The sequence below is a fragment of the Monodon monoceros genome, unplaced genomic scaffold (genome assembly GCF_005190385.1).
Source record: "Monodon monoceros isolate NGI ecotype Baffin Bay Population unplaced genomic scaffold, NGI_Narwhal_1 Super_Scaffold_7, whole genome shotgun sequence".
In the NCBI taxonomy this organism is placed as follows: Eukaryota; Metazoa; Chordata; class Mammalia; order Artiodactyla; family Monodontidae; genus Monodon; species Monodon monoceros.
Genome location: NW_021703784.1, coordinates 26,068,269 through 26,092,479, shown reverse-complemented (window position 1 = coordinate 26,092,479; position 24,211 = coordinate 26,068,269). Strand labels below are relative to the sequence as shown.

At 35.6% G+C, this 24,211-nt stretch overlaps 2 protein-coding genes across 5 annotated transcripts in view; one reads left to right on the top strand and one right to left on the bottom strand.

Moving 5' to 3' along the window:
- Window positions 1-16,895, top strand: part of GRIA4 (glutamate ionotropic receptor AMPA type subunit 4) — a 521,547-nt gene extending 504,652 nt beyond the window's left edge. The window contains exons 15-17 of one of the 3 annotated variants that reach the window (XM_029208112.1): window positions 7,626-7,740; window positions 9,922-10,056; window positions 14,397-16,895. In XM_029208112.1, the coding sequence (XP_029063945.1) occupies window positions 7,626-7,740; window positions 9,922-10,056; window positions 14,397-14,561 (415 nt within the window). In that variant the 3' untranslated portion in view covers window positions 14,562-16,895. Of the gene's footprint in view, window positions 1-1,222; window positions 1,338-7,625; window positions 7,741-9,921; window positions 10,170-14,396 lie in introns of all 3 variants that reach the window. The other 2 variants (XM_029208114.1, XM_029208113.1) reach the window with 2 other exon arrangements.
- The window catches only part of MSANTD4 (Myb/SANT DNA binding domain containing 4 with coiled-coils), a 57,362-nt gene continuing 47,635 nt past the window's right edge, over window positions 14,485-24,211 (bottom strand). Inside the window, exon 4 of one of the 2 annotated variants that reach the window (XR_003791459.1) lies at window positions 14,485-14,508. The gene's annotated coding sequence lies outside the window, so the exon portion shown is untranslated. Of the gene's footprint in view, window positions 14,509-15,229; window positions 15,347-24,211 lie in introns of those variants that run through there. The other variant, XR_003791456.1, reaches the window with a different exon arrangement.

The following is a 24,211-nucleotide window of genomic DNA, read 5'->3' as shown; positions in this document are numbered from 1 at the left end:
GCAGGGGACACGGATTCGTGCCCCGGTCCGGGAAGATCCCACATGCCGCGGAGCGGCTGGGCCCGTGAGCCGTGGCCGCTGAGCCTGCGCGTCCGGAGCCTGTGCTCCGGAACGGGAGAGGCCGCAACAGTGAGAGGCCCGCGTACCGCAAAAAAAAAAAGTGTTAATCCTCTCAAAGTGTGTCGTTTACTCATGGGAAATGTTTACTCTCCAAGTGGATCAGACCATTACAACACTGGAAAATGCACATCATTTACCTGAAATATTACAAAAACATTTTAAAAGAATAAATACATTAATAGGCTGATTTGTGGTGAAATGTGACATTTTATTAATCAACTAAATGATATTTCACTTGCAAATCAATGTTCAAATGCTACTCATTAACATGAGGTTGCTTTGTTTTATGGGAAGCAAAACCCATGACACATTTTTTTTAATCCTTTTAGAGAATAATTAGAATGTGTTACCCTTATTCCCCTAAAGAGATAAACATGGAAGAAATCTAATCTAGTGTTTGTTTGCGAAGTCCATATCAAATGCAGCATGACTTCCTGTGGTTTAATTACATAATTTAAACAGTCAAATTGGATATGTGATCCTGGTTTCTAAACAGCATCTAGTGACTTTAAGAATCAACACGAAATTCAAATATAAGCTCCCTGAGAGCTGCTACTACATTTCTCTTGACTATTCTATGACTTCCAGCCCAGGAAACTGAACCAACACAAATAATAAAAGGAATAATAATTAAGCCATACTCTTTGTTGTCAGAAAATCAGTACACAAAACTTAGTGGCTGATTTGCTGATTTGTTTATGCAATTATGTTTTTCCTTCTGGGAATGAATTTTCATTTGTCTCTTACGGGTCGTTGACATTCTTAGAGGCAAAGGAATTCAAGACACAATTCTTTGTCAATTACTAGTAAATTCAAGTTTATTACTGTTTTGCAAAAAAAAAAAAAAAATCCATGTAATTGGTTGATGTTGATGTCAGTTACTTGACAAGAAATGAACTGTGAAAGTGAACAACACCAAATGCTACAGGTTTAATACACTTTGAAGGAAGTTACAATTGCCTGGTGGAAGGGGCTGCAGGATGACAAAATGAGAGGTTTATTTAGCGTCTGGGAGAAGCTTATAAAAGAGCTTAAATCCTCATTCCTTCTAACATCTTAACAGCTGTGCAGTTTCTTACAAAATATGTTTTATCGTTTCAAGAAATGCTGTTAACCTCGCAGTTTTAAAACTGAATGAACAAGGCCTCTTGGACAAATTGAAAAACAAATGGTGGTACGACAAAGGAGAATGTGGCAGCGGGGGAGGTGACTCCAAGGTTAGCCTCAATGTCACCAAAAGCGGGTAAACAGTATGTAAAGTAATAGGTGCATCTGCTGGGAGACATAATTTAGACCTACTAATACCACTGAAGTTGCTAGTCAAGTCCCTTCACAAACTTAAGTATGCAATTACTGTCAAAGCAAAAATATTTGCAAACAATATCAATTTGGGGACACACTAACAAACCTAACTAAAATAGTCACTGAAAATCTCTGGCTCTGAAGAAGTTATGGATCAGACATAGTCCTAGGAACCTCCGTTTTGGAAAGCAGGCTTTTGAAAGAGCAATTAGCGAAGAGGAGAGAGAACAGAGAAGTTCAGTCTGTCTTGTTTTCCTCACCAGAGCTGCCACGAAATGTTTTTAAGTAATAACAATAATCTGACTCCACTAAATCAGGTACCTACCAGAAAGACATTTCTCCACTTAAAACTCTCAGGCTTCCATTAAATAGCAAGTTATATAACAAATCAAAGGTAATCATATGAACTAGACAGTTTTTGCCTTCCATAACGGGTCAAACTAAAGAAATATCCGGCTACAAAACTAAGACCAACTCAGCTTTATCTTTACTGCATCCCTGTCTTATTTCCAGCTTCATAAAATAATGTTTTACTTTTATTTCTAAGCAGAAGTTATTAACTAGTGTTCCAGAACTCTTCTTCACTGTGGATAGACGTAAAGAAAACAATCCAGTGATGGGAATATTCTGACTGAATTTTCTTTCCTTACATATCTTCAACTGGTATGTAAGAACATTGAAAAATTTTAAATATACACTCTTTCTTTTAAATTCTAGAGAATTGCCCAAAACAAGTAGTCCTGCTCATCTTCAGGTTCTTGGTTGGGCTACAAATTCTCTCACTTGCCTGGCCACCAAACCCAGAGAATTATGCTCTGTTTAAAAAGGGTATATCTGTCAAAGAGGCTGCAAACCTCAACCTCTTCCAATGCTGGTAACTTCCCCCTCGATCCTGATCTGAAAAGCCTTTCAAATTCAGCTTACTTGTATATTTCCATCTTATAGACAGCCCTGTTGCAGGAGAAGAAAAAATAAACTTTGCAAAATGAATATTCTGGCCGCAGAAGGAGGCATGAAAAAGGAGGAGACACAGAATTGTGTGGACCCAATTCTGATCATCCATCTCCTATCCTGAGGGAGAATCTGAGTCCCTGGAGAAAAAAAGCAGAGAAAAGCTAGAGAGAGTCGTCAGGGATTCTTCTGAGATGGTTCCCCTTTAAGACACCTCCATTCAAGACAGCAACCGTATGTTTTCTTCAGAAGTATTAACTCTTTTATATTTTGGAGGCCCAACTTGCCTAGAATGTTCTGATCACTTCCATAAAAATATGAATACATAAATAATATACACACATAAATAGAAAATTGCTCATTTACACTAATAATCTACTCCTCTATGCAAATTAGAAATGTAAGAAAATGTACTCTAATAGGACCAGAGAAAACAAAACTGAAGATATTCTATTCAATTAGAAAAACTTTGTTTGCAAATTTTAATTTTTATCACAAATATAAACAAAGTATAACATTGCTTAACAGATAAAATTTTCCACAAAAAATGAATAATGAATTCCTGTTTTAGTGTATATTAAAGACTCTTAGACTCTTTCCAGAGAAAAATAAGCAAGCAGAAGCAGAAATGTACACATAATAGAAAAATCTACGTAACAAAAGTCATTTTACTATACTTAAATAAGGGATTGGACAACTCAATTGAATTTTAATGTTTGCATCCAACATTGGTACATAATGGACACCAAATAAATATTTGTTGTCCAAAGAAATATATATGAAGCTAACCTTGTAGTTTTCAAAAATCAAACTGCTTATTCCTGTACTTTCACCTGTTACTTTCACCAAACATGAACTATAAGATGACATTCTAAAATGTTATTTCATATTTTGAGTCATTTTCTAAAATGTTATAAAAATTAACATAAAATGTATGTTAATTACATATATAATTACAGTATGTTCTATTTTCCCTCAGGAATTTTGTTTTCACACTAGAAAAATATTTCTAGTCGGTTGTATATTGATATAATATTTATCACCAATAGAATAGGTAATAAAAATAATACCCTACTCTGCATTTATTTTAAAAGGTGGTATTTTAAATGGCCTGACCTAACTTAGAATCAAAGTAAATTACCAGGAGATAGTTGCTGCTTTTAAATTTTTGTTCCATAGCTCCTTTGGGTGACTGATTTTCTTTTTAAACTTACCCCTTCCATTTGGCCTGATCTTTATCGAAAGAGGTGAAAGGAGGAAAAGCACTGAATTGGAGGAAGAGGCTGGCTCTTAAGCCTTTGCTAAGTATAAAGCCAAAGCAGAAGAGAAAATTAAATACTGCCAGTTTATCTACAAGGCACATTGTGTGAAATGCACACTCAGTGATCTCAGCACAAGTATACAAATCATCTGGTGTGATCTTGACATACAGAATCTTAGTAGGAAAACATTAACTTTCCTAACAGTGATTCATCTGGCAAAGGGGGGAAAGCATGGAAAGCTGTACCACACATGAATATGTTCCAATGAGGGGCTAATTGACCCACCGGTCATTTACAGGATTATAACAAGGAAAGACATCTCCAGCCTCCCATACAGCAGCACATTATTAAAGTTCTGCTTTACCTGGGCTATGCACCAGTATCTATGGGTAAAAGAAGAAATACCCACTGTTGATTGATTGATTGAATATAATCAACAACTGAATTATTTGGAGTCACAGTGGCAGCTTCCAGTTCACAAAATAATTAGCATCCCCACTCAACTGATAGCCATTCCCAGAGCATGACCAAGGCAGCCCTAGGCCAGAGGCTCCACAGAAGAAATAAGGAAAAAGGTCTGGTATGTTAAATGAAATAAAGTGGAAAGGCATGATTTGGGAGGGGATGAATTTGTTTGAAAAATTACTCCTTTGAATGTTATTGTGCTGTGGCCTTTTTTATGGTCATAAGAAATTCATACTCATTCTTGTGAATAAGAGAAATTTACTAATTGGCAATGAACCAATTTAAAAGTTTCATTGCAAAGTCTAAAACTCATATCTCCTTTGATTAATCTGATATGATTTAGTCTGAGCACAAATGATACACAGAATTTTATGCCAATTTTTATGTGAGTTGTTTAATCCAGGTTCTAGTTGGAAATTTTGGCAATACTTGTAATCATCAATGACCCATAATGCTAATAATATCTACAAAATTATTGTTTTTTTCTGTTTGTTTTATACTTTATTCTCCTCCAATATATATAAAAATAGGCATACTCATGGATGTGGATATTCATTTTTAAGTCATTTTGTAAATGTTGTTACCAAATAATGAGTTCTTTAGGAATTATAGTAAATCTCACAATACCCAGTTTTTAATTTGGCATTTTGAAGAATACAGTCCATTCCTGACTTTAAAATATGTTATACTTGCAAATGGCCTTCTCCCCAGCCATGGAAACCAATGCAATAATAAAGGGATTATTATGGAACATATGCATTCATAAGCAGGAAAAAATGTTGTAAACAAAGACCAGTAAGGGAAGCTAACCATTGGAGAAGGACTCTCCTACTAATGAATTTCTTGCTCAGTGCCTGACATTCCACCAGTTGACCATTAAGCTTGGTTGTTAATAAATATCTATTATTCAAAATTCCAATCTAATCTTATCCTCTAAAACCAGACTACTGGAGTGAATAGCAGAATGGACAAAGAGGCAAGGGGAAAATGAAGCAGGTAGGAGAAATGGTCCTTAAGAAGGAAGAGAGATAAGTCAAAGGCAGTCTTCATTTAATCCAGGGGTTGCCAACCCTGTCTGCAACCTCTTAGGAACCAGGCCACACAGCAGGAGGTGAGCAGTGGGCGAGTGATAAACTGCATCTGCCACTCCCCAGCATTACCACCTGAACCATCCCTCCCCCGACCCCTTGGAAAAATTGTCTTCCATGAAACTGGTCCCTGGTGCCAAAAAGGTTGGGGACCGCTGATTTAATCCATATTTTTGGATTCAAAATAGCTGTCCCATCTATAAGAAACTTTAAGGAAACTGCTTTCATTTTCCTTCTCTTTTCAGCATTAAGTCCTCCTCCTCCCTGCACAACCCATGCAAGAAGTACAATATAGACTAATATAAGGTACTTTACACGTGCGTTAAAAAGGCTTTGGTGAGCTAGCCTGGGGACCTAAAAACCCTTAGTATCAGTTAAACAAAAATGCTTGTTCTGGATTCAGAATAATTTAAATGTAATAATTTTACAGAGCCCCTACCCTGAGTCAGATATCCTTGTAAATATTTTACAAAGATGAATGAGATGTGGCTTCTATTCTCAAGGAGTTCACAGTTCACCAACCAACCCTCAGGTGTAGTTTTGTAACAATCATTTCATAAATGGAAGTGGGGGATGTAATGTGGGGGTGGGGAGGTTATAGACAGTAAAATCTAGATTAACTGGGGCTAACCAAGGACCCCAATTAACCATAATCCTCACCCCACACCCAAACTCAGGTTTTTAGTACAAAGCGTTAAATCATGCTGACATTAGATTTTAATCCAAAAAACAATATAATATTTTATGAATGTGGCAAGTGCATATGCTTAAATTGAATAAACCTTGTAAGATCTTTTGACATTGATACAAAAATTTAATTGAATTCAGAAACCAGATAAACAAAAACTTATATTTTAGAAGCTTTTTTCAGAAAAACAGTACCAAAAAAAATGGATTTTAGTTTGTTAGAAAACTCAATTAACCAGAAACCCCTATTTCCTAAGTCTTCTGTTGTTAATATTTTCAATTACACAGACCATTACAAACCCTAATTCAGGTACTTCCTAGCTGACTAGATGAGTTAACCTCTCTGTGCTTTGGTTTCCTCATTTGTAAAATACAGGTGATAATAGTAACTAAACATGTAAAATATTTTTAATAGTCCCTGGTACATAGTGAGTGCTCAGTAAATGTTAGGAATCATCATCACCATAATTATTAACGCATTACCTAGTTGTGTAGATAGGTTCATAGAATTAATCCCTTGGTAACCAAATAAATGTATGCTGTATTTCTCCAAATGCACTCAATATTTCCTAGAAGAAGTGAAGCATTAGGAGATACAGCCAGACAAAATGACTGTGGCAGCCTTAAAAATGTCAAGAGGAATGCAAGGAGTCTCTCTCCGAATGTAAAAGCAAAAAGAAACAAAAACCAAACAACCACAAAAACAGTAACAACAGAAGATCCTAGGCGTTACTGCTTCCCATCCATCTTTTTAGGCTTTATTCTACACACACACAGGTTAACATGGGAATGAAAGCCAGAAGAATTCTTAGGTTCCTCAGAACACTGACACTGACTGACAAGTGAAACTTTCCTCTCTGAGACTCCTTGTATAATATTTAGTATTGAAGGACTCAAAGACAGTAGAAAAGAAAAATGGAATTTTATAGTATGAGGAGTTTGTCTGTTTATAAAAATCTTGGTTACCCCTAACCTATCATGTATTTGTTCTAAGAATTTATAGAATATATTATAGTTACTGCACTTTATACTTAGGGTATATTCATATGGTAGACTCAAGATAGATGAAAATTATTTCTGGTGATATTATTTAAGTTAAATACTGCAATTCAGAAGGAATATATCAGCATGGGCTTATACTTTAAACTAATGATTTACATATTTGTCTTATAAGGACTTTCCTCTGCATGAGGTGGCCCTTTGTCAGTAACACCTGACTCACCCTCCTCTTTCAATTAGGTCTTGGATGAGAGTGGCAAAGGAGTCAATTTAATGATGGATACTGTAGCCATACATTTAAGGCATAGAGTAAAATTCCACTAGCTGAATCATAATGCCGGCAAGAAATGAAATCAGTCCTACCTAGCTTCTATTTTAAGCCTGTCAACATATAGCCACTTCCATTAATTTTGAAAGAGAAAAAAAGGAGCTTCTGGATTTTGAATGACTCCACATTTATGGTGGGAAAACTGAAAATGCTCAAGAAACCCAATCCAGGCTAATAGTTTTGGATTCACAGTAATTGCATACATTTTATTTAAAAATCGTCCCTAGCAGTATGTGCCTGTTACCTAAAGCGATGGAGCAGGCCCCAGTTTTATGTCTGATTTGAAACCTGGGCCTACAGTACAAGACATAACACCTACTGTGGCCTCTGCTCTGTCACTTTGCCATGCGATTCTAATGTAGTTTTACTTGAATAACATAAAATAACATATATAATGTTATTTATGTTATTTTCCACGTGAAGAACTCCTGTAAACCTTGCCGTTTTGAAACTCAGTGAGGCAGGCGTCTTAGACAAGCTGAAAAACAAATGGTGGTACGATAAAGGTGAATGTGGACCCAAGGACTCTGGAAGCAAGGTCAGTCGCTGCAGTTCGGGGCCTCCTCTTGTGCTCACAAAGCAGTAAATGGGAGCAATTGTCAAGAGTATATGGAAACAGTAAAAACTAAATGTTTCTCTATACACTGCCTAAACTAGAAGCTAATGTCATAGATTTATAGCTTTTCAGAAAATTGCAAACTGCTCCTCAATATTAAGGCTTTTAAATAAACAAATTAACTGTAAAAATATATAAAATAATAAAATTCCTATATTATTCTCAAATATACGTACCACTAATAAAAATAGTGCTTTCGGATTTGGTTTTTGTTTGTTTTGGAGGCAAAGACCATGAAATGTATTATTTCAAGAACTGATGTATTCTCAGAACAGGAAATGGGGAATTGATCAGCAGTCATCTACAGAAAGAATATTTTAAATATTAAATATATTTTATTCAGAAGTTCAGTCTTTTGTCACCATTTTGCCAAGCATTCCACTTTAGTTTGAAGATGACCTATTATATTTTTGTTCTGATAAACAAAGTAAACCTTCCAATTCTGTTCTATCAAAATTATTTTAATAAATCAATGTTTATGAATAATATCTTCAGCTTCTAAGATCTCATTCATGAATTTTTTTTAGAACAATGCAGGAACCTATAGGCCTGATCATGTTGAGTACAAATGAAAATAGTGTTACAAACAGTTATATTTTCATTTAAAGAAAAAAATGTAACAATTTATCAGTGAATCTAAATACCTGCACAAATTAATAGGACATAATGCCTGAAAGGCATTGTTGAGGATTCTTGAAATCTTCATTTATTTTTTTCCTGTATCTTCTTTTAGAAAGAAAAAAATTATTGGTTATTCTACGACATTAAATAAGTGACTTACATATATAAGAGAACCTCAGTTAATTTAAGAAAGAGACAAAGTAATGTTAACTGATCTCTATTCAGGCTTCTCCCTGTGTTTTAATCACTTTTGTCTGCCTTTGAACCAGAGTGGAATGAGAAAAGCTTGGCCAAATAGTGAAATAGCTATTTCAAGCCCTTATGTAAAGTTAGAGAAGCAAAAGTACTTAATAAGTGAATATTTTTAAAATGAAGTTACCCTAAATTTTTGGTCCAATCAGTTGATGTTACGGCTAAGAGAACAGTGTACCTAGTAATTTTTAAAATTAAACCTTCTCCTAATAAAACTATTTAAGCTTGCACAAAACACACTGCTGACCACGGGGCATCCTTCAGGTAGTCTACCCAAAATACTTATTCAAATAATGTTATACAATATATATTTACAATTTATGAAAAATTATGAATTCTTGTTACAATTTTAATTGCAATTATATGCTTCCAATAATATGCTTGACTATTTCTGAATTTATTATGAAATAATATGTATTCTAAATCTCTGGAGAATAATATGTCTAAAATATTAACTGATCAAACATTTCTAAGTGAAATGGAATCATATTTTAAAGTCAATAAAAATAGTTATAAATCTGTCCATAAATAATTTAGTTCTCAACTGACCGTGGAAACATTTGTATATTTTTAAAGTACCTTTTTAAAAAGTTTCCAATGTGTTGCATATATAGTTATTCCTAAATAGTATATGTTAAAGTGACACTTTCCAGGAGATTTCTTGAACAGATGTGACTAAAAGAACAAATAACATATACCCTAGCACACTATTCGCACGTTTTTGGTAAAGTCATGATGAACAAAATGTGAAACTGCTAGCTTAAAGTCCTTTAGTTCTTTAAGTAGGAAGCATGCAGTTAAATTTATTCAAAAGAAATATCAAACATTAAAAATGTTTTAATGGAGGGAAAGCCAAAAGAGGTTTCCTTCACATGTAATTGGGTTTTAAAAATGTCATTTTGAAACTTAACAATAATAAGCCCACTTCTGCCTATGCTTATATATGGCTAAGTATAGTGGTTTTCATTGTATATTTAGCAATGATAAATGTTATAGATTTTATTGAATGTAATTACACACAATTTATTGGTAATCATCATAACTTCACTTCTGCCAAGACCTATAAGCTTTATGTTTAAATCCATAAAGCTACACCAGTGACTTATACATGTTAAATAATTTCAGGTTAAATTAAGCATTTACTTTAATTACCTGTTTGGATTTCATGTGTTCTTTCATCTTCTGGATGTGACTTTGCACAGTTAACTCAAGTGTCTTTATCCCCCCCAGGACAAGACGAGTGCCTTGAGCCTGAGCAACGTAGCAGGCGTCTTCTACATTCTGGTTGGCGGCTTGGGCTTGGCAATGCTGGTGGCTTTGATAGAGTTCTGTTACAAGTCCAGGGCAGAAGCGAAGAGAATGAAGGTGGCAAAGAGTGCACAGACTTTTAACCCAACTTCCTCGCAGAATACCCAGAATTTAGCAACCTATAGAGAAGGTTACAACGTATATGGAACCGAAAGTATTAAAATTTAGGGGTAGGACTTAGGGCCTACTACAGTGAGTGGGTGATGCATTCTGTAAATGCAGTGTTGTGACCTGTCTGTGGTGGTATTGCTTGCTTCTAATTTACAGCTTTACATTTTTGAAAACTTCAGTGCACTGTTCAGTTTTCTCTGGCTGCAGATGTACTGTTCGAAACTTTATGTTGCCAATAGATATCTGCATTGAAAGTGTTCAAAAGACTAAAACAAACTTCCAGAATTGCTCTGTAAAATGTTTTAAACAGTATATTCTACCTGAAAATTGGGAGAAATTTGAAATTAGATCTGGGTTTCCTTGTACACAGAACAGGCTAATCTTCTCTGGAACAAACTAGTTTTAAGGTAAATGCTAACAAAGAAAGCATAAAACCTGTTTCAAATGATCAAAGCCTAGACAGTTGCCTATTTTTAATAAGGTTGTGTTGTTTTCTGAGAAAATATATGTAAAATCTCCAAGGCACATAGTAAGCACTCAATGAATTTTAGCTCCTATTCTAATTTGTTTTATATACATTAGCCATCTTTCTATATTTTTAAAGAGTGAAACCCTGCTATTTGTTCATCTGGCAGTAGTCCTTGAGTCAGACCTTTAGGCAGGAGTGATCATCAGAATATTGACTACAATTCACATTTATTAGATGAAATTCAACTTTTATTTTCACAGCATCACTAAGGTGAACAGGCATTTTAGGCAATTTCTCCATCAAAGATGTCAGCAATATATATTCATTAGGAGAGACACAGTAAAAATAAAAATTGCAGTGAGTATTTATTGACTTTTGTTTTCATTTCAATTGCTTTTAAGTAAGCCAGATCAGTCCCACTTACACCCTTTCATCATGTGACAATAAAAAATTATAAGCATTCAGTAAAATATAGGATGGAGGTCATTTTTTTTAAGACTCTAAATGTCTAGTACTTTTTCCCTCTGATAATAGAAAATGGTTTTAAAATAAGATCTGGAAGCACTTGTTGCTTTTCTTAAAGTCAGGTCTCTAAATTCCATTTTCTGAAATTATATATAATGGCCATTCTATTAACAATGATAAATGAAACTTTGAACTCCCAAGAGACACTTAGTGCTTGAGGCACCCTAGAGTCAAACCCAATATAATTTTTATAAGAATAAGATGTATACCTGAGGTTATGCCAGGTAAACATGCTTGATTTTGATATTTATTTGTAAAAAAAACTATTGAGGGAGTTCCCTGGTGGCCTAGTGGTTAGGATTACGGGCTTTCACAGCTGTGGCCCAGGTTCAGTCCCTGGTCAGGGAACTGAGATCTCACAAGCCTGGTGGCATGGCCAAAAAAAAAAGCTATTGAAATACTTGTTAGTATCTTAAAGCAAAGAGCAAAAGCCATCCCTTTTTAACCAAGATCTAATTGCTTTTATCCATAATCTAGAAATCAGTGACTGAGTACAACTGTACATAGATAAGCCCAAAGTGGTTCTTTCCAAATTTTGTGAAAAAGAATTGAGAACAAAATCCTCAATTCACTCAGATCAGAATGTTTAGAGTATGTCTTCTAATAGCAGAACAACAAATTATGATGATGTCAAGCTTTCTTAGCCATTATAGTAATGCTTTCAACTTAATATTTATAGAATTGTGGAGAGATTTTTCCCAAACTGCAAAAAACAGTATCTGAGAAGTTTTCAGAGACAATTATTTGGACTTCATTCTGTGATGAATTTCATAAGATATCATTTAAAAGTTTTCTTTAGCATAGCAAATGCATTCTAGAAAAATTCTAGAAATACTCATGGATGCTAGTTCAATACAAAGTTCTGGGAAATTGCTAGAAAGAGATATGAATTCCCAGGTTATGTACATAAAACTCACATGTAATAAATGTTTTTGGAGTCAGAACCTAGTACTGCAGTTCATCACATGAATTGCCTTTAGAGCTGAACTTTTAAGACAATAAATTTCAAATAAAAATAAAGCATTCGGGCTCCCCTGGTGGTGCAGTGGTTGAGAGTCCGCCTGCCGATGCAGGGGACATGGGTTCGTGCCCCAGCCCGGGAAGATTCCACATGTGGTGGAGCGGCTGGGCCTGTGAGCCATGGCCGCTGAGCCTGCGCGTCCGGAGCCTGTGTTCCGCAGCCGGAGAGGCCACAACAGTGAGAGGCCCGCGTACCGCATAAATAAATAAATAAATAAAGCATTCATATCCATATGACTTTTTAAAAGACTTAAGGGCATTCAGAGCAAATGAAATGATCTGATTCGGTAGAGAAGACTTGAGAGCAAGCATTTTCCATTGTACTCCCATATTAAATGGCTTTTTCCTTTCAAAAATTCTATTGACCATAATTATGAAAATGACTGATAATTTAGATAATATTGTATCAGAATTTCAAAAACAAAACCTGAATGTCTACTTTAAAAGTGATCATCCCTCAAGGGAACACCTAATTAAGGTCACAGCCATTGGCCATAACATCCAACCAGAACCAGAACCAGACTATATGGTAAATTTATAAGAAAGTTTTCCAGTTTGAGTAGTCTCAACAGGGTCACACAAAGATTAATAGAAATGACATTTTATGTAAGAAGCAGAAGATATAAGTATAGGAAATAAGAATGCAGAGAACTAAGAATACTAAGATTTAAAGAGAGAATAAGCAGTTGTCAAAGACTTATTAACACTCAGTTGCATTAATCTATAGAGAAGGAGAGATTACTTGAGAGTACATGGAATACTTCCTGTTTTGATATTTTCTTTTCCTCATAAAGGCAATCAAGAAAATAAAGGGAAAAAAATAGATTTTATGGCAAAAGCTTTCTGAAAAAATCACAATGCTCTTATTAATTATATTTTAATATTTCCTCTTCAAGAAAACTTTAAACTAATAGATTTTTTTAAATAATTATTTTACTTAATATTAAATGTTGAAAGGGAATCTGAAGAAACAAAGTCAGACTGTCATCTTGGTTTGTTTTAATTTAGTGATGAGTAATTTCTATAGAGATTGTCTCCTGACTCCTGATTATAAAGATAAGTAAAATTTAATTTTTGAGACTGTTTACTAAAGGTGAACTATAATAATGACCTCAGTGTTTATCATACATACATCAGTAGCAATTTGACTTCAACTTTCTGAAGTTATCAGGGTAACTGATCTCAAAACCTTCTCATTATAACAGTTTCTAATCCAATTTTTATTTCATATTTAATACATCATTATTCTAATATTTAAGTTACAGGGCAGAATAAATACAGGGATGGAATTTCCTAAAGAATTAGGTAAACTTAAATTCACAACAGGGAATTAAGACACAATATGAGTTATGAGAAAGTTATGATAAGCCACAACAAACTTAGGGAATATCTCCTTTACCTTATTTCTTCTTGAGTTAACATTAAATTTCAGCTACTAGAAAGAATTTAAAGGCAATGAATGAACAGCAAGTAGATTTTCATAATAACACTGCCTGTTTCTCCTCAGTGTAGTATTATTACCTTCTACCTAATATGACAGAACAAGAATATAATGAGACCTGACCCCATAACATCAATCCGGGAACTTCCCCAGTGATGACCGTTCAATGAGGCATTGAAACATGCCCCCTTTCACTGCACTTCCCTTTAAGCACTTAAAGCTTCTTAAAATATGAACTTTAACTTCCATAGTAGGCATCGAATGAACTTTATGTCACTAATTGTCCTATTCTGGGTCATATCTATAGCTGCTGTGAATGAATGAAAGTATCTGTGGATAGATATGTGTTCTGAAAACAGGAATATCTGTCATAAATAGTCTATATATATATAGTTTGGTTAGACAATTCATCACAATTTTAAAAGTACAATCATTTAACTGTTAAGACATTTTATAACAAGAAAAAAAGATCCAAATAAAGAATGTTGTCAAACCTAAAGAAGCTTTTAAGTTGGACTAGAAATACCAGGGTGTAGAGTGCAGCAAGTTGAAAGATGTGTCCTGCCCAGATTTGCCAAACAAAATCTTGTTTTATGATTTTAGAATTAGTTCTTAAACAGATAGGACCACAAACTCTAGAGTGATTTATTCTTCCAGGTAGTTGAGCTTTTCTTTCCTGTGATAAGCAGTTTTCATATGACCAGAAGAATATGGAAAAAATGCAGATGTCTAATTATTGATATTTTGGTGTTTGTTGTGTCGTATTTTGTTGAAAAGACAGAAATATTGTAACACTCCACATTCTTTCTGTTTCCTTTCCATGCAACCCAGCTGACCTTTTCTGAAGCCATAAGAAACAAAGCCAGATTATCCATCACTGGGAGTGTAGGTGAAAATGGCCGCGTCTTGACACCCGACTGCCCAAAGGCTGTACACACTGGAACTGCAATTAGACAAAGTTCAGGATTGGCTGTCATTGCATCAGACCTACCATAAAAACCAAAAAAATAATTGAGTGCCTTAATTAAACTGGTGGTGACTGATGGAAACGCAGCCCTGAGGGACATGCTAAGTGCAGGTCTTCGCAAACCAATCCTTTGGCTGAGAGCGGGAAGTACATCCTAAGGCGCTGAACATCAGCAGCAGCAACATGTGCATGAGCTCAGCTCGGAAACCCAAACTCAGATTTTATATCAGGAAATCTCAAAATTTAGAATTTTTTGGGGGGAGTGGGTGGGGGGAGCTGGGATGGGTGTATCAACAGCAACAGATTTCACTTGAGTGAACTTAAAAACGAATCAGACATGCGAGTTAGCACATTAAACTGTGAAGTTCTTGCTCAGAAAGGCCTCAGTCTTCACTCCAAGGGATAAAATAGTTACAGAAGTCAATGAATATGCTAACCTGTGTCTCCAGAACGCCCATATATTCAATGGAAGACTATCCAGCCAAGAAAACAAAATCACTAAACTCTGATAAGAAAATAATAAACAAACATGTAAATCCTGTGAAAAAATTTAAAGGAAGTATTTACACTTACTTTGGAGAAAACAAATACTGAAACATGCTTGCTTTTTAACTGACGTAAATTCGGTAGAGGACAACACAATTCTTTTTTCTAACCATCTTAGGGAACAATACATTGCAATAATTGAAATAAATGCCACCACTGTAAGAAACTTTAGAGACTTTTTTAAAATAAAAGTTGTTGGTCATCTTCTTGTTTGCTGTAACCTTCACTCTGTCACATGAATCAGTGTCCACAGATTACATTTGTCTCACTACCAGGAACAAAAACAAAATGAAGACAACATTAACGTAAAATCATCAGTCCACAATGTAGACTCAGAAGAGACTACGGGTCACTCATATTATCTATATTATTTATAATCTTGTTCTGTGTACAAAATTGTGGTTTTTGTACCCACAAAAAGAATAAACAACAGACATTCTTAAAATATTTACAGAGCTTAAAGTTTTTTCTTATCATTATAAAAGTTATTTGAGAAATTGTAAGACTATAGGTGGGATTGTAGAAGTAAATTGTGGGCCATATTTAAAAATGTAGCAAGCCCTTATTATTTTTGCATAGTAAGCTACTCTTTTTAACAGATCTTTGCTTCATTAGCAGTTAAATTGTCAAAGATGGAGTGTTTAAATTGGGGAATGAATCATTGTCATAACAGCAACATACCCGGTAATTATGTACTGAAATTTTACTTGGCTGTATTTTGCTGCATAAAATAATGTGTCTCTTGGGCTTCTCTCCCCATTCCCATTGTTCCATTTAAATAATTTGAAGGCACTGATAATATTTTGTGGTAGACAACGTATGAAGAATTAGTCTTTGTTGAAAATTATACATGTTTATTTACAAAAATCACCTTAGTTATGTAGGGATTAAATTAACTTGGTTCAAAAGGAGGTTTAGATCATTTGAAATAATAAGTACCATAACACAGATAAACATCACAATACTTAGAGATCTTGGCAGAAAGCACAAGATAGGATGATTTTGGAAGTCTGGCCTTGAAGGATGAGTTGAGTTTTCATAGGTGGAGTTTTTACAGGTGTTAAAAACCTTATAGGTGAGCAGTGACCCAAAGTTTGGCTTGTCAATGGATTGTTTAAGGAGTATATGCAACTGGATGAGCTGAAGAGAAATGGGTGTGATATCATGGAAGATAAAATTGGAAAAGTTGAAAGACTGATCACCTCGCTTCAACTCTCAAGATTCTCATCCCCCATTCAATTTCTGTGCTGCAGTAAGAGCAATCTTAAAAAGTGCAAATCTGATAGCTTACACACACACACACACACACACAAACACACACATAGAGTTCCCTCAGGAAAAATTGCAAGCTCTTGAGCAAAGCAAATGAATTGCTTTATAATCTGGCCCTTACTTATTTCTTCCATGAATTCTCTCCCCTCTACCCAACTTCTGCTGCCCATAAATGAACCTCAAAAGCAGGGACACTGCATTTTCTATTTCCTCAATCTATAACACTTCCCTATTTCCTCTTTACCTGATTCACTGGTACACATTCTTCAGTACTCAAATCATATTTTACCTGCCCCAGGAAGATTTCCATGACTATCTACCAGCCCCTGCCCATGAGACTGAGTTAGGTGTCCTTTTGATGTTTTGTCCCCATCACAGCACTTACCATACTGCATTGTAATTGCCTGTGTACTTGTCTGTTTAATTACTAGACTGTAAGCTCTTTGAGGGCAGGGACTGTCTATCTTGTTCACAGTTGTATCCCCAGCACCCAGCACAGTGCCTGGCATATTGTAGGTGCTTAATAAACATTTGTTGAATGAATGAATGAATTGAATTGTTTTAATAGAAGCAAGAAAAGACAATATCTTTCATCATTAACAGTCTTTTCCTCATTAACAGTGTGTGTTAAGTATATAGTGAGTCAAAGTGAAGAGTGAAGGTTGGCTGATTTCATGGCATTGTCTACCTCATTGTCTACAGCACTAAAAAAATATATATGATCCGATTAATTTTCTGATCAGATAAGAAGGTATTCCATGTAATTGTATCTAGCTATGAAGTAATTTGTTTAGCTAGAGAAACTATCATAAGGTGATTAAGGTTTTAGCCATGCTTCTAAAAGTAGCTTTCATTTAAGTCACAGAGTGGATTAGTGATATAAATTTAAGAAGTTATATTTCTTATAGTTTTATTTCTATATTAGTAATACTATTATATGTTTAAATTTCTGTGTTCCTTATAGAATAATTTTGCCAAAAACAAAATTTTAAATTTGACTTTAGTAAAAAGTGATATCTATTTAGACTCTAATCTGAAGAAATGCTATAAAGCTAGGAAATGTGATTTTTAAACATGTATGTCTAAGTTAAAAACATTTAAGCTAAAAACCTTAGTTCCATAAAGTAAAGAACTCAATTATCAAGCAAGCATGATCACCATCTAGGGCAGAATTTCCTGAACATTTTAGGAAAAGCCAATTTTGAAACTACATCAGCTAGCACATGATGACCACATATGAAAGATATAAAGAGCCCTCAGGAGAACCACTTTGCTACACTCAATTCAATAGCTACTAATTGAAAATGCCACACTGTTACTACACTTGTTTCAGGCTTGCTTCAGGTTGCTCCCTGGTCTCCCACTTATCAACTGTCAACTCATTCCATTTCCCTAAGGCATAGCACATAGTGGGTGTTCAATATATTTGTCAGTGCATAAACACAACTTTATATAGTCAGTATCAGTGAAAAAAATGGTCTAATAGCTTTCCCAGAAAATAGACTATCCCAATTTTCAAAATCAATAAAGTGTTAATAAGAACTAAATGAAAAGTAACATCTAGGAGAGTTTCTGAAAAGACAAATTGAAATTGCACAGATTCATTTACCTTATATTTATCAATATGATGCTGCATGAAAAGTGTGCTTTTTCATGCACATTCATAAACAGTTTTTAATTTCACATAGTCCAGCAGGCTAGAGTACTTAGCATTTGTAAAACCAAATGCAAATGTAATCAGTAGTATGTTTATATATTTTCTAAACAGCTAGTACCAGTAATATTTTCAAAAGAGAGCTGCTCTTTGAGAAAAGATTTTGATAAATTATGAAGAGCAAGAGATGAGATTTGGAAATTGTATCTCAAAAAACAAGAGAGAGATAAATTACTTTCCATGAAATAAGAATAACCCATTTATTTATCTTGCTTTAATTTTATTTTCTTTGGGCGAAAAAGTGGACTGAAGAATGAGGAAAAATAAAAGATTAGGGAAAAAAGAGACATTAAGGGAGCAGAAATTGGGTAAAAGGCCAATAGGATTGGGTGGCCAAAAGAGCTTACGGGAACAGGAATGTTTGGCATATGATTTTTCCATTGTAGGTATGCAATGTTTGATGTATTCCTTTTCCCATGACCTGCAGATTAAAATTTCCTACATGCCACAGACTGGTATTTGTGGTTGGATTAAAGGAGGGAGTCAAGGAGAAAATTCTAAATCCCATGTTTGGGTTGATGCCAGAAATAGCCCTAATAATATGTCTGCTTCCCACAAAAATGTGCAGAAATCTAGATTGAGACTTGTCCTTCCACATGGCAAAGAATGAACGTTCATTTTACTTTTTTCTGGATTTGAAGAAGATGGCAGGTTAGGAAGACCTCCAGAATACATAAACTGTTTTTTAGCCACTTGTGCTGACTGCAAAGTGTCATGAACAACAAAATAAATCATAAAACATAAATCATTATTTAATTATATAATAAGATCATTAAGTAAATAATCTGTTAAATTATAATGTCTAATTCATGGCTTGAGTGAAGTTATTTATGAGATTTGTAATCCTGTAATCCCAAACACAAAGAGAATCTGCTTAAGTAGAAGATTATTATAACTTCCCCCTCAGATTTCATACACTTGGCCAACACTTCTAAAGTTCCTAAACATTTAGTAATGGCTGAAAACTGTGTCATTGGCAATCAGTATTTCAATATATGATTGAATGAGCTGATTGACTAAATGAATAAAGGAACTAATGAGTGAAAACCAACTAAAGACGTTCGTGATCATTGCCTGTATAGAAATTTCTGTCAGCTCCCTGAGCTAATTTTCTGCATAAATGTGAATGCTTTTAACATTTTCTAACAAAGAAGGTATCTGAAACAATTTAGGCCATATCTGTATACATCTAGAGAATGACCTTAGTCACTGAAAACTGGTGCAGTTCCAAACTTCTAAAATGTGGGGGTTGATTAATTCTACCTGCCTGAGACTTTCTCAGAGCCATACTTTACAACAATATTTTGTTTATAACTCTAAACACAATCAAAGTCTATTAGCATCATGAATCTTCTAAGACCACCATCAGAGCAGGTCAGAGCTTCCAGATCTTTGGGCCTCAGACCTGTACAGGAAATTCTGATACTTTGACTTGAGTTTCACTTGAAACTTTCAACCCATTAGGCCTACCTCCATGTCATCTTTGGTCACAGCCACACTTCGAAATTATCCCAATAATCTCTCTCTCTCATCCCACATTCTCCTCCCAACATTCTTCTGCACTTCTCATCTTTCTCCCCATTCATCTTCTCACTGCTTCCCTCTCTCCCTGACTTTGCCACCATTCTTCCTAGTGTCTTCATTATAAAGTTAGGAAACTCCTGATAGCCTCAGTCTCTCCCCAGAGCACTGTCCAATCTCCTAACAATATCACTCCACATACAGTAGTGGAATTTAGAAGGAAAAGGAATGGCAATCCTTACAATTATACATCTTCTTCCATGCATTAAAAAACCTCTCCTCTTTGAAGTGTATGTCATGTAAGCACACTGTCAAAATGGACTGCCTACTTGTCCATTTTGTCTGCTGACTTCTCTGTCATTGCTTCACATTCATCAAGGACTATGGCATTTGGCTTATTCATTCTTTCCAAGTTCTCTTATCGTATTGAACAACTTCAAGGTCAATGTAGGTGCTTCATGTAAGCCCTAGCCCTGCAGTTCTTTTACCCTATGTTATTTAAGTCACCCATACCAATAGACATGTAGCAGACCTTATGATCATTTACCTTCTTATCTTTCTCCAGATGATAACTCAATTCTCACCTTCCTTTCATACCCTAGTCACTGAAAAGAGTGGCCTTTTATCCCTTGTTTAACCCCTCTATTTGGCTCCATCACTTTACCAAAATGTCCATCCCAAGGTCACAAGTAAACATCCTATAGCTGTATTAACTAAAAATTTTTAATGTGGATCTAAACAAATTGATCTCTTTACTTTTCAGTTTTCCCCCTAATCTCCTGTTCATTCCTTCTCAGTCTATTTTATGTTCATTATTCCCTCCAACCAAACCTTCCATGTTGATATACCCAGGGTTGTATCCTCTTCCCCTTTCTCTTCTCAGGACATAAACCACCTGGTTGATCTCACCATCATTAAGATGTCTACAATCATCTATACATTATTAGCTCAGAAACCTTTATCTTCCATTCTAGTCTCACATATCCAGTTTTCTAGTGGTTATCTCTTTTTGACTTAATTGCAACTTGTCAAACGTTCACTACACATTCCTACCTCCTTTTATATTCCCTCAGTGAGTGGCACTAACATTTATCTAATCTCCCAAATTAGAAACATGAGAATCATTCCAGAACCACTTTTCTTCATCATTCTCACATATAATTAATCAACATCTTAAATTTCTTTTTTTTTTTTTTTTTTTTTTTTTGTGGTACGCGGGCCTGTCACTGTTGTGGCATTTCCCGTTGCAGAGCACAGGCTCCATACGCGCAGGCTCAGCGGCCATGGCTCACGGGCCCAGCTGCTCCGTGGCATGTGGGATCTTCCCGGACCGGGGCACAAACCCGTGTCCCCTGCATCGGCAGGCGGACTCTCAACCACTGCGCCACCAGGGAAGCCCCTTAAATTTCTTGTATGTCCTGAATATCTCCTTATTCTGTCCCATGCTCTTCATCCATACAATGACTGACTTAATCAAGGACTCAATCTCTCACTGTAAGTACTACAGTTGTATCCTAATAGTTTTCCTTGCTTCTTTTCTCATTTATATCCCCCTCTAGTCCATTTCTACATGGCTGCCAGAGAGATTTTTCTAAAACACAAATATGATCCTGTCACCTTCCTGATTAAAATAATTCAACATCCATTATATGAGGCCTATCAACATCTCTAGTATGTTCCCTCACCCACTTTTCATTCCATTAATGCCAAATTACTATCACAGCTCTAGTTTTCAGAATGCTTCATGTTCTTTCCCTTCTAAGTCTTGCCAAATATTACCTCTACCTGAAATGTGTCTGTCTCAAAAATGATTCCTAACTATAACCAACAGAACTACTTTCGTCCAGTTAAGCAAAAAGTGAATTTATTAATGAATACTAGAGAATTCACAGAATCTCTGGAAAACACAGAGAGTCAGACATGAAGCCAAAGCAGCCAAGAACAATGCCTAAGTTATATCACTGATCTGCCCCTAACTATCAGTGGACACATATATCAGAGCAAGGACACTGAACAAGGGACACTGCTGTTAGGACTTCTGTTTTCTACTGCCTCTGAAGGTGGGGTGCCTCCCAGCATACTCTGTCACCTTCTCAGGAAATAGGCTCCATGCATGGCCTCTTTCCAATCAAAACTGCAGGCATGAATTCTAACTGGTGGTTTTAGATGATAACTCAGTTCTCTCCTTCCTTTTGCACAAGGGAGACAGGGAAACCAAATACTGGCTTCCACTTTAGGGAAGCATACTGTGGAAAATATATGTAAGAAGATATTCAAAAGAAGCTGAGTGGGCACAAAGTGTGGCATATTTCAACTGTCCCTTTGTGCCTAATTCCTACTCATCCAACAAGAAGCATTCTGGAAATCATATCTTTGGGTAAACATTCCTGATTCTCTCAGTTTGGAGATCCCTCTTTTTTGTTTCCCTAAGTACTGTGTGTGCCTCTATAACAGCATTTATACCACTGTTACATGGTTAGTTTTATAAACTTCTTCAGTTTATCTTTCTAGACTCTTTGGTTCCAGAGGCAACAATGAGTACCAGAATTAGCTTTAGAGTCAGACAGAACTAAGTATAAATCCTTTTTTGGGGCATTTACCCTCTAACCTCTGGAAAAAAGCCGGTTGTTTCATCTGTAACATAGAAACAAGAATACCTAGCATTTGATGTTGCTGTGGAGAATGAATGTTCATAAATTGCTTATCACAGCATCTGGTAACAGGAGCTCAATAAAAAAAACTATATTTATTTTATCTCTATATCCTTCGACTTCTGCTTCTACTTAGGATAGAAAGCTGCAAAAATGTCACTTTCACCCTAACAAGAAAAAGCCAAATAATCAAAAAAATAAAATCATAACTTTTTTTGTGCAAGTCAGGGAACTTCTCATGGCATCCAAGTAAACTGAATTTGGAAAAAGGACAAATCCCTTCAGGGAGTGATGGGATACAGAAACAGTTTCACACACTTAGTACAGCAGAGAGGAGGTGACACTGTTCTTACCAACACAAGTGGGTAAGAAGAATTCAGCCTAAATGTCAAGACATTCTTAAAGGCCAAGTATTGGCTAGTAGGTCAGTTTGAAATAGCTGAGGACCCTGAACCACGAGAATTCAAACTTACTTGCAATCTCTTTCTCATGACCCTTCACTGAGTGCTCAGAAGAAAGATTGAGGTCAGGGTGGAAGACTCCTTTGGTGAAGCAGGTATGCATGAGGTGAATAGCACCTACTGCGGGACACTTAACATGTCCCGCATGACTTCCCAGACCCTTTTGTTCTACAAATCAAAAGTCTCAAGCTACTGGAGGAGGATTAGCAAATCCTTTTCTCTCCATCAAACAAAGAATTATTGCTTTTGGAGAAATAATTGAATAACTGAACTAACTGAAGCCCCCCTGAGGAGGCATAGGAAACTGTCATGGGCCCAAGATTCTACACCAACACTCTGCAGACATCTACTGCTACTGGCAAGAGGCAGGAATTTCTCACCCAAAATAGACTACAGCTTTGATTCTAAGAGATGGAAGGATAGGAATACTGAGAAAGTCTCACTCTCAATGCCAAAGTAAAAACTGCCTGCCTATGACTGATGCTAGACAAGCATAACAGAAAATCCTAGCTTGCTCCCATGACAAGCCTAGTACTGATTAACAAGCAACAGCTGTCTGCTACTGAGCAGAGGGATAAGAGTGTGGAGAGAGGTCTCTACAGTAGTAAAAGTCTGAAGGAATGGCTGAAAGCTTATGGGAGGAACAGGAACACTGAGAAAAACTCTCTTGCACCTCAGTCTCCACATTAAGCACAGGGTAACAGCAGCCCATAACTAGACGACTTCGAAACCTATGGTATACTGAAGGTAATGCTAACAACAACAAAATCCAGCACAACTCCTAACTAGATTTACTCAACACCCCCAAAACAAAGTCCTGACCAAAAAAAAAGAAGTCCCATTTACACATGTAAATATTACTTACTTCAGTCTCTCCTGTTCTTCTGCCTACAACTTCCAGTATTTAATCAAAAATTACAAGGCACACACACAAATAAAGCCCATCATCAAGAAATAAACTAATAAACAGAACATACCCAGCTGCTGGAACTATAACACAGGGTCTTTAAATAAATGCGTTAGGCAAAATTCTAAGATGGCCCCTAATGAGGCAAGCTCTTGTATAATCTCAAGTGCAGGTCTTTGAATATGATACATTATATGGGAAAATGGATTTTTTTCAGATGTCATTAAGGTCCCTAACTAGTTGATTTCATCAAAAGGGAGTTTATTATGGGTGGGCCTGACCTAATAAAGTGAGTTCTTAAAAGGAGGCCTAGAGGTAAAAAAAAGAAGAGAGATGCACTGCTGCTGGCCTGAAAGAATGCCATTTGTGAATAGCCATGTGGCAAGGAAATGAAGGGGCTTAAAATACATGAAAATGTAAAATTAATAACAATAATGACAAAGGAAGGGAGGGCAAAATTGAAAGTACACTATGTGAAGTTTCTTACACTGCACATGAAATACTATAATAGTATTTGAATGTAGATTTGATAAATTGAAGCATATATTGTAAATCCTAGGTGAAACACTATGAAAAAAATTTACTTTTTAAAAAAATGTGTAACTAA